An 11,174-nucleotide genomic window follows, 5' to 3' on the forward strand; every position below is an offset into this window, starting at 1 on the left:
AAAATAGGGACCTAAAACAAAACTAAAAAGGAAAGTAAAAGAGAAAAGTCAGTGATGTAAAATTAAAATAAGCCTTAATTCTGAGGATGAAAATGGTCCCTGAACATATTTAAATCGCTTCTTGCTCTTGTAGTCTTATATTATTCTTTTTTTTCATTATTTAGAGAATACTTTATCAGTTTCTATAATCAAACCCATGTAGATATGACCTTACATATTTAATACAATGTGTTACCACTGTACAAATGGAAAAAAAATTAACATTTCTAGATCAATATGGCTGTTAATTTCTGTACAGTGCCAACTCAACACAGTAAATTGGGATAACTTTTTCCAAAGTTGACAGCACAGTTAAAGTTTCCAAAAATTGAAATTATATATATATATATATATGTATATATATATTTAGCGACCAGTAATAGCAGTATGTTATGCATCAATAGTAGCAACAGCTTTTCCAGGTTCTGCAGTCATCTGAACAAAATTATAGACATTCAGCACACTCCATTAAAAAATCAAAAACAAAAAAAACGAAGAAAAGAATAATACCCGGAAAACAGCGAAGTTCTGTTGCTGTTGTGGTATCTGGCACCATTTTTTTTTTTTTATTAGCATCTTAATCATCATCTGGAAAGAGAACATTCTAGAGTAACATCATTAAAAATAGCTCTGATACAGCACAATCACTACTATGTATAATAAAGCAGGTACAAGATATTTTACATTCACAGAGGTTTAATCTTTAAATCCTTTATATTTGGGGGTTCTCAGAGAAACTGTCTGATATTTAACTTTTTGTGTATATTTATTTCACTTAGCATTATTATCTTAAGATACATTCATTTTCCAACAAATGACTATATTTATATTAGCATCAATCATCATCTGGAAAGAGAACATTCTAGAGTAACATCATTAAAAATAGCTCTGATACAGCACAATCACTACTATGTATAATAAAGCAGGTACAAGATATTTTACATTCACAGAGGTTTAATCTTTAAATCCTTTATATTTGGGGGTTCTCAGAGAAACTGTCTGATATTTAACTTTTTGTGTATATTTATTTCACTTAGCATTATTATCTTAAGATACATTCATTTTCCAACAAATGACTATATTTTTATTTTAACAAATTATTCCTAGTAGTTTGTAGTAATGCTTTATATTGGTATTTGACCTCATTCTTATAATGTTAAAGATGTGAATTTAGTTTTTTCCCCATGTTTTTAGAAAGCTACAATGTAAGCCATCTTATGGAAAATTTAAAATAACTATTGTCATGTTTATATTTTTTATGTTCTTCATATTTTTATTCAATAGGAATGGGATACATTTACAGGTGTGGTTGTTGGTGATATGTTGCGGAAAGCTGTAAGTTAAAATAAAATCTTATTTCACTAAAAAAATTGTTCTGGTTTGGCTTCATAAAATATAATTTGCTTCAGATGAATTTTTAATTATTATCGCAATTATACTTTGACTACATAATTATGTACTGGCCTCTGCTGCCCTCTCATAAAATGGGCTTAAAATGTTTTATGATGTTGAAGACTTACATTCTTTTGAGAATAATATTAAATACCAGGAAATTAATACAGTTAATTTTTTTGTGTATATGTATTTTGCTTCAAGAAAATTTTTTAATCTTTAGGGAAATCAAACATTGTATAATAAGTTGGAAAAAATTGTATACAATTTAAGTTTAAAAAATGTTTCCAAAACTTTTGAGGACTTTATTCAAATTCAACTTTTTAGTACTTTTCTATTTGAATAAATAATGGACAACATTCTTCAATCAGTATACTGAAAATATAACAGAATCTCAATCATACCTGAAATGCAGAATATAATTAAAATAATATTTATTTAATGTTTTGACAATTTCTTGTGACATTTAAGTTTTTCTGGAGCTTTGTTAAAGAGTTAATACAATAAAAGTGAATATATCATTTGTCTAAGTGGTCCTCTCAATACCTTGTGTTACATAGAATTTTATCCTAGTGACTTCTAAAATATAAAGAAATAGTACATAGAATGAGTATTTTTTCAAAATAATATTCATAAAAATAGCTAGTTGTATGCTGTTTTAAAACTTTATATCAAATATACTCAGGAAAAATAATTGCTTTTATCAAAGGACTCTCAACAGAGAATACGTGATCAAATCCCATCATGGATAGATCAGGAAAGAAGCTGGGCAGTGGCAACATTAAAGGTATTCTTTTCTTCATTGAGAAATATTTTTCTAATTTTTTGCAGATTTTAGTTATTTCTGTTGACATTTTCTATTTGCTGCTTATTTATACTCTTGTTATTTCTATGAATAGGTTTATATGAATATCTCTATGAATATGATATTTCTATGAACAGGTCATTTAAGACACACCAAAGAATTATTCTGATTAGCTTTTTAATCGATATTTAATTTATTAAGTCTTTCATTCATAAAATGGAACACCTGTAATATATAGTTCTTTCAAATATAGAATCCTTCCCTCCACCTTCTCCATGCCCCTGCCTCTTAAATATTTTTTCTCAGTCAGGCCAAAGTTTTATTTTTATGGGAAATGAAAGACAAATGCACTTCTCTTTAATTTCATCTACCTACCTGGTCTGTCTGCTTATTTGTTTGTCTGTTTGTCAGTCTATCTATCCGTCCTTTTCTCCCCTTCTTTCTTCTGCTTTTTTCCACATTAATATAATATAACAGCAGTCTTTGGTAAAAACATTAAGTTTAGCTAGCAGTTGATGGCTTACTATGTTCAAACCATTATGCAAAATTTATCTATTTCCAATATCATTAAGTATTAGGAGGTATCTACTCTTGTCTTTATTTAAACTAAGTGGCACTTGCTTATAATCACTTAGAAAGTGGAGTCTGGCTTCAAAAGTGGGCCCCTTGAAGCACAATCTGAACTCTCTTACTACTATTCTTCATGCGTTGTTTTCATAAATATTTGTTGAATGAAATAAATGAATTCTGCTTTATGTCAGTCATTGTTTTCTTCATTAATCGTTTATTTGGTGCTTATTGCCAGTTAGCATTGTACCAGTGACAAAGAGTCTTTGCTTGACCAAATGTTAATCAACCTCCTAGACCTTCTTCTAGGCCTATCCATGTATTTCCTTGTAAATCTGCTTTTAGCAGGAACTCAGCTGGTTAAACCAGAATTCATTCATCTTCCATGTCTGATCAGACGTGATATCTAATTGACTTCCTTATCTTCCACCATCCCCCATGTGATTTTGATCACCTTGACATGACTTCCAGAATACTGTTTAGTAGGTTTATCCAGAATCGTCCCTTACCCTAATATACTAAACTCAGGACCTTGCCCATGTTTTCTCTTGATGATTTTCTAAAGGCTGAACCCTCCTGACTTCTTGGCTATAAACTCCCATTCCACCCACATTTATTGAGCTTTGTTTTATACTGCCAGTTTTTCTCCCCTATTTCAGTAGCCCCAAATAAAATCTGTTTTTACTGCTTTAACTAATGCCCAACTCTGTTTTTTTCCTTGGACAACAGTTGAATGACAAATGTATATTTTATATACTAAGAGACTGCCAGGAAAAAACTTGCACTATAGAGAACATATCACAGAATTATCTTATGATATGGCTGGCGCTGCACAAGAGCCATGACCCACTGCCTAATGTGGAGGTAGAAAGCCTCCTAAATTGCACAGATTTCTAGCCAAACACACAATGGTTGTATAATGTGTAGCATGCCTAAAGTAGTGGTGACGGGAATTTATACTAATTGTCATTAAATTTAGCAGACTACTATCAAGTGTTATCCCAACAGGCTTAGATCATTTATTAAAAACCATTAAGTTAAATTATAAGTTGTTAATTTTCTGCTGTTTAGTTTTACATAATGAAATGTGGGTAATATATTGGATTAATTTAGATATAAATACTGATGTTTGGATAAATCATCCTTACATACTCGATTTGGGTTTATATTACAAGACGTTCTTCCTTTCAAATGTAGGTCTTCTAAATTCCCTGTTATTTTCAGTGAAAATTCTCCATTTGTACAGATTTATATTTCTGATCTTACAGCTCACTCTTCAAAAAAAATTGAAAAGATTAAACATTCACATAGAGGGAATGTATATGTTTTGGAAAACTTATGAAACATATTATTGTTTAAGGTGAATATTGAAGGCTAAGTAGAAATTTGTGAGGTGGCAAACTGCCATAGAACATTTTGAGACAAAAAAAGCAACATACTCACAAATAGGAACATAATACATATAGTTTAGAAAAAAACATGTGGATTTACCTTTGCTACCAAAAACTAGAGCTACACAGTAGAAGCTAAAACTGGAAAGATAAATTTTATTTTAAAAAATTATTGCAAAAGAAACCTCAATGTATAAGTGGGCTCAATTCTAAAACAGCATGGGGCTGAGAATGGTGGCACACACTTGTAATCCAAGCACTTGGGAGGCTCAGGCAGGGGGACCACCTTGAATTCAAAGCCAGCCTGGGCTACATAGTGAGATCAAGTTCAGCCTAAACTACATAGTGAGACCCTGCACCAAATAAACAAAAACAAATAAACAAACAACAACATGGAGAGGTGGGAACAGGTGAAATTCATAGTCAAGGACTAGGACAGAGATCAGTGAATAGAAAATTATCAGGAGGAGACATGGGGTGCAGGAGTGAGGGAAAATTCTGGCTAAATGGATTTTGCAGGATGTTTGCTGAACTCTTAACATGGTGATTAGATACCAAGGGTAGCGGATGAAGAAGTTCCTTAGATTCTGAGAATAGAGACTCTTACTAAACTAACAAGGGTGGGGGAAGATTGTTTACATTAAGATGAAATTTGACATATTTTTGCAATTTAATTTTGCAGTTTCTAAAATGTGTACTTGATTTTATTGATTTTCTTTTCTCCACAAAGTGGAAATAGCTAGGTGCAAACATTTTTATGTAGAAAAGATTTCTTAACTTAGGAGTATTGATTTAGTACTGCTTTGGAAATGTTTCATTTAATCCTGTCTTTAACATGGAATGAATCTACTGTACTGTTTCTGATCTAGAAATAATTAGATAAGTCAAGCAGAAAGTAAAAAAAAAATTATTAATAATTGGTTTTCATTTGCTTTTTCAGTTTTTTTTCAAAATACATGCATGTTCATATATTTACTGGTAGCTCACTATATATTGTTATTTTTGTTTTTTAGATTGCTCTCCCAAATCTTTATCAGACCCTTTGCTTTGAAGATGTAGCTCTGTGGCGTACTTATTATCATAGTTCAATGTGTGAACAAGAGTTTCCATTCATTCTTGCAAAGAAAGTCTCCTTATTTCAGCAGGTAAGATGTAATATCATTCAAATGCAAAAAATTATTTAATGTTTCTCATTGTTCATAAATTATTTAAATGAAAGCTTTGCTTTTAGATTATTATATAACCTTTAATGGCCATGTAAGAGGAAGCCCTTTCTGTTTTTGCCCCCTTATCTAGAAAAACCACTGGGAAAATTTCTTAGTAGCGTGTCTCCTCCAGTAGCTTTTTTTATTTATCCTTTCTGCTTATGATCCAAACATATATTACAATAGAAAAATATCTTATAGAAAGAAAGATACAAATTATAGATACTTCACTCATTTTCTAGAGTTTAGGAAAAAGACTGAGGTGAGGAAAGAGTATTTTCTCTAAATCAATTTCAAAATAGAATGAAGAAATCTACTCGTAGGTTCCACTCAATACTTTGGCTAGATGAAAGTCTCAGAGGAAGAGCTCACCAGGAAATCATACTTTAGCAAATGACTTTTCTATTGACCTCTTCTTTACGCTGTTGATTGTGGAACATATACTCTTAGTCTTTGTATACAGTGAATTCTTTTGAAACAAATGTGCTGAAAAAGTGAAGAATGAAACATCTAGGATTATCATAGACATACATGTTTTAGTATAAAGGTGGAGATTTGAAGATTTTAGGGAGGATTTCTGGGCTTCCATTTGCTTTCACTAGAAATTCTTTGCTATATTCTTTTATTTTCACCTGCCATTTAGCCATTTATTAGATCTTAAAGATATAGCTAACCATATGTTTACTTTAGATGATAGGCTTAAATGGATTTTGGTAATACTTTGGATATTAAAGAGATAATATAGTAATATCCTTGCTGTATACTTATTGTGACAGTTGAAACATAATAAACACTTTGTAACAATGATAAGTATACATGTATTTTAATAAACATTTGTTTAGTTAGCATTAATTACTGTTTACTAAAAGTTGTCAGAAGTTTACTTAAAAATATTCTTCATTTTTTTAAGGTTCTTGTAGTACAAGCTTTAAGACCAGACAGGTTGCAAAGTGCCATGGCTCTGTTTGCGTGTAAAAATCTAGGTAAGTGCTCTACTTTTCAAGAGCTGGACCATTGATCCTGGATTCTAGTGGTTTGCTGGCCATCTTTTGTTACCTTGCTTGCAGCTGCATTATTCAGATGTGTCTTTATTGTCCCATCTTATTCTCCCTGTGTGTCTTCTTTATATGGCTGTGTTCTTGTAGGGACACCAGTCATATTGTATTAAGGGTCTACTTTACTCAGTTGTAGTTAACTAAGTATATCTCCAACAATATCTGCCTCTTATTTCCAAATAAGGAAATTATTTGTGTCCCCTTCTTGAGGGGACACAATAAAAACTCAGTTTTTCAGAAGATGCTGTCTTCTGCCTTATTCTCTCTCTACCAGAATATGCTTTACTTCTACCTTACTCTCTACCAGCATGTGCATGCACACATGCCCGCCCCCCATTGTACAGTGGTTCCTTTATTCATGAGCTTGATTCTTTCCATGATTTTGGTCACAGAATTTTTTCCACAAACAGTTTGGGTGCAACCAGAAGTTCATGAACTGAGGTACCAATATATTTTGAGTTGCCTTTAGGACTGATCAGTTGATTTGTGATGGGCATATAAATATGATTCTGTAAATACCCTGTGCTTTCCATTATTTATGAATGGAAAGAAAGTGACTCTGTTAATGTATTTCTGACAGAATGTTTATCTATCAGTGTTGTGGATTGGGTCTGGAATATACCTCCGAAGTCTTATGTACTCAGAAGTGTGGCAAGTGATTGGGTTTTTGAGGTACTACAACTAACTTGCTGTTATGAGGTGGGTCCTTAGTAGGTGTGGGTCATTGGTAGAGTGATCTGGAAAAGTGTAGCTCCCTCCCTGTCTCCTCCCTTCCCTCTCTACTCCCTGGCTGCCATGATGAGCAGCTTTCCTCCCCCACAGGCTCTTCCACCATGCCATTTTCTGTGTTGGAATCTGCCAAACATAGACTGAAATTTCTGAAACTGTGAACCAAAATAAACCTGTTCTCTTAAATTGTGAGTGTCAGGTATTTTGTCCCAGCTGGGAAAGTGACTAAGACAACCAGATGTCTTTTTTTTCTCATGTCTGGCAGAATGTTTCTCCACCAAACTCTTGGTTGCAACTGAAAGATACCCATGTCACAGTCACTTAAATGAAAAAGAGGAATTTGTTGGTTTAGTTAACCAGTACTCAGGAAGGAAGAGCTAAAACTGATCTCTGTGCCAGCTGATTTCATTGTCTCACATAATATCAAATTTTTCTTTTTGTCTAATACTCGGAGTTTGTCTCTTTTTCTTTCCCCAACACAAATTTCTGTTGCCTTTTTCCTTGTGTCTTTATCTTTCTCTGCCTCTCATGTTGATTTTTAGTCTCGTTTTAATTTCTGCTTATATGTTACAAGGCTTTATTCATATTCTGGTAGCTAAGGCTGCTGTGACCTCCTGAGTTACATTTTAAACCTGGTGTGTCACACCTTCACCATCAAAAATCCCTCAAAAAGGCTGATGTGTTCAGTTCAAGAATGTGTCTACTGTGCAGCTCATCCCACCAGAAACATATGGACTTGCAGCTTCTTTAAAAGAAGCCAAAGATGAGAAGGAACTGTTACCAGAAGTGAGGACAGCTTCTGGTATAACAATTGGTATTCATCATAGTCACGTTACTAAAGCCTGGGTTTTTTTTTTTTTTTTTTTTTTTTTTTTTTTTTGGTTTCTTGAGACAGGGTCTCACTATGTAGTTGAGACTGACCTGGAACTCACTATGTAGCCCAGGCTGGTCTCAAACTCACAGCGATCCTTCTGCCTCAGGCTCCCAAGTGCTGGGATTACAGGCGTGTGCCACCACGCCCAGCCACGAAATCCTGTTTTAACAAATTTTTATATTTAAAATTGTTTGATAGCTGAGCCATTAATTTGTAAAGCACATTTTTAGGGTCTTTTTTGAGAGTTACAATATATTACTTTTGAATTTATAGAATGAAGTAATTGAAAGTTGTATCTATCTTAAGAAATCCTATGACTATAATTTATCTTGTAACTAGAACATTTGACACTTTCCCAAATTTTGATACACATGAATAATAACTATATTTTAGGAATAGAATAATATGAAAAACAACTTACTCTGCATTTGCCACTGACATTAGTCAAGATATGAAAACCAATTGTGTATTTAGAACTTAAATTAGTTGAAGTAGCCTTTTATTACCATTTTTAAGAAAATAGAAGCAATAAGAAGATTCTTCATTTCCCGTCAATAAATTTACCAACTCCCCGCATTGGTACTCACATGCATTCTGCTTTCTTTTCTGTTGCTATGAATTAATATTCTTGATCCAAAGGCCAATTGATGTAATCTACTTCTGCCATTATCATTCATTGTCTCTTGGATCATGAATTTCACTTTTTTTAGTGGCCTATTTCTGACATCATACAAATATATTTCAGTATCATCTCTTATAAAAAATTCTTGCCTAGCCACCACCACAGCTTTTACACAACTATTGAACATGTGACTGTAGCTAGAAACTAGAGTTATCAATTTCAAGTCTATTCTATGTTCAGCCCACTCTATTGAGACCTCAAACCCCAAAGTTCCACAAAATATTATATGCTTTCTCTTACATGAAAAACCTAAAATATAAATAAATTATAGAGCAAAAGGAAAAATAATAGGAAACAGAAAGATAGATCTGGGGACCAAAAGAGGGAGGGAAGGGGAAAGGATGGAAGGAGGAGGAGATGGGGAAAAAAAGAATTAAGATGTGTTATATATGTAGACAGACTTCCATGATGAATGTAATCTTGATGTACTGAAAACATGTACTAATAGAAAAAGATTGCTCTTAATGAAGTCAGTGGTCTTCTACATTGCTATATCCTTTTTGTGCTTTTATTTTGATTTTTAAGCAAAGTTCTATTTTCCCCCTTATTTAAATACCTTGTTTTCTCTTACTGTTATAGTTCATCTTATAACACTTTAAAATTATTTCTTTTCTCTTTTTTTTTCTGACTCCTTAATTTTTCTCTCTCTGCAGTCTTTCTCTGGATTCCTTTTATTATTATATATTCTTCCTCTAGATGATCTGACCCAATCCCTAGCTTTAAATAGCATCTTTAAATTACTAATTCATATCTCTTTATTTCCATCCCAGAATTCTAGCTTCAAGTATCCAAATGCTTATTTGATGTAATGTCTAAATATTGTAGAGTATTGTGATCTATGCAGAACTTGATTCTAACTGTAAAACTTAAGTTTATTTACTTTATTATTATCAACCTAAATAATCTGCTATCATCTCCCACCTCAGTTAGACCATAGCTTTTATCTTTTATCTTTTGTCTTTATTATCATAAGATACCCAAAATTCACTCACTTATCATACTTCTGTTGTTATATACCACATTGTTCCAACTTATGAACAAGGTTATTGCCATTCGGGCTTCTGTCCTTCCTCACTTCCTTTTTTTTTCCAACATAACAGCTAGCATATCTTTTGAAATATAAAATAGATCATGTCCCCTCTCTGCTCAAACTCTTCTAATAGCACTTCTCTTTCTCAGTATCCTTACAGAGTCTTATGTCTTCTGCTCCTCTTTCCTTTCAATCTCCTCTCCTGCCCTTCTCACCCTTCTTTGTTCAATCCTTTCCCAACATAATAGTTTTTTATTTTTCTAGGGCTTCTCATGTGTTTCTGTCATATCAGGATCTTACTCTTGCTGTTTTTTCTTCTGATCTGTACCCAAATTATCATCCTCACTTTTCTGCTTGTGTTATTTTTTCAGTGAACATTTCTTGGCATTTTGTATAAAATAGCACAATCGTCTGTGTGTCCTCCTTTGCCTTACTTTCTGCCAACTTATCAGTCTGACATCTTTATTTGTTCATTACTTGCCTGGTCCTTCCAACCAGAACATATGCCACACAAAGATATAAACTTTATTTTATCACTGTATCTCCAATGCTTTAAACAGCTTCTAAAATATGTGGGCACTATAAATATATGTGAAATCAAGGACTACCTTCCCAAGTGGTTCCCCTACTTCATTTCTTCATTTTTAATCCCTTTCTCCAGAAGGCTGTGTAATGTTTTTGAAACTTAAACTTAATCTTTTTTTGCGTAAAATCTGCAGTCTTCTCAAAACACTTAGAATAAAATCCAGATTCCTTAACCACGATTATAATCGCCACAGTTTGGCACTTTTCTACATCTCTGACCTCATCTTCTACCACTCTTGCTTGCCCACCTTACTGCAGTGAGTTATCTAGCCTTAGCATCTCTACTCTCTGTTGCTTTGTATGCCCCTCTTCTTTTTATGGATGGCACCTCCATATCATTTAGTTGTTAAAATAAAATGTTACATTTTCAAATAAATTTTATGAGTCATTTAATCAGTTATGACACATCAACACATCAACCTTTTTAAAATTCTCTTCATAGCACTTATCACTGTGTGGTATATTTCCAACATATCTATATATTCTCTATCTGTTCCAGTAATTTGGATGCAAGTGTAAGTAAAATGAGACAATTTTCAGAGTGGTTCTTAAGAGTTTCTCTTTTTCCCACCGGCTTAGTTTTTAAAACTGTGCTTTATGTTGTGTTGCACATGACCTTTGTCATGATTTAGTAATCTGACCCTGTACTGACTCTTTAGAACATTTCTGTTATTGGTACTGTTTAATTCCCAGGTCAAATGACTTTTAAGGTTTATCAGTATTAACTTAAAAACTTGTGATATTTAAATATTTAAGTGCTTTGAATGTTTAATAGACTTGTAAAACCATACTATTTCTAAGCAAAAAAAAAAAAAAATAT

At 32.8% G+C, this 11,174-nt stretch overlaps 1 protein-coding gene across 1 annotated transcript in view; it reads left to right on the forward strand.

Annotated features, from left to right (window-relative positions):
- Dync2h1 (dynein cytoplasmic 2 heavy chain 1) overlaps window positions 1–11,174 on the forward strand; it is a 318,483-nt gene that overhangs the window by 163,894 nt on the left and 143,415 nt on the right. Inside the window, exons 73-76 of the mRNA XM_033764303.1 lie at window positions 1,324–1,374; window positions 2,141–2,218; window positions 5,208–5,339; window positions 6,310–6,382. Coding sequence (XP_033620194.1) covers window positions 1,324–1,374; window positions 2,141–2,218; window positions 5,208–5,339; window positions 6,310–6,382 — 334 coding nt within the window. The remainder of the gene's footprint in view (window positions 1–1,323; window positions 1,375–2,140; window positions 2,219–5,207; window positions 5,340–6,309; window positions 6,383–11,174) is intronic.

This window comes from Fukomys damarensis, unplaced genomic scaffold (assembly GCF_012274545.1).
Source record: "Fukomys damarensis isolate Sample0158 unplaced genomic scaffold, DMR_v1.0_HiC HiC_scaffold_16, whole genome shotgun sequence".
NCBI lineage: Eukaryota > Metazoa > Chordata > Mammalia > Rodentia > Bathyergidae > Fukomys > Fukomys damarensis.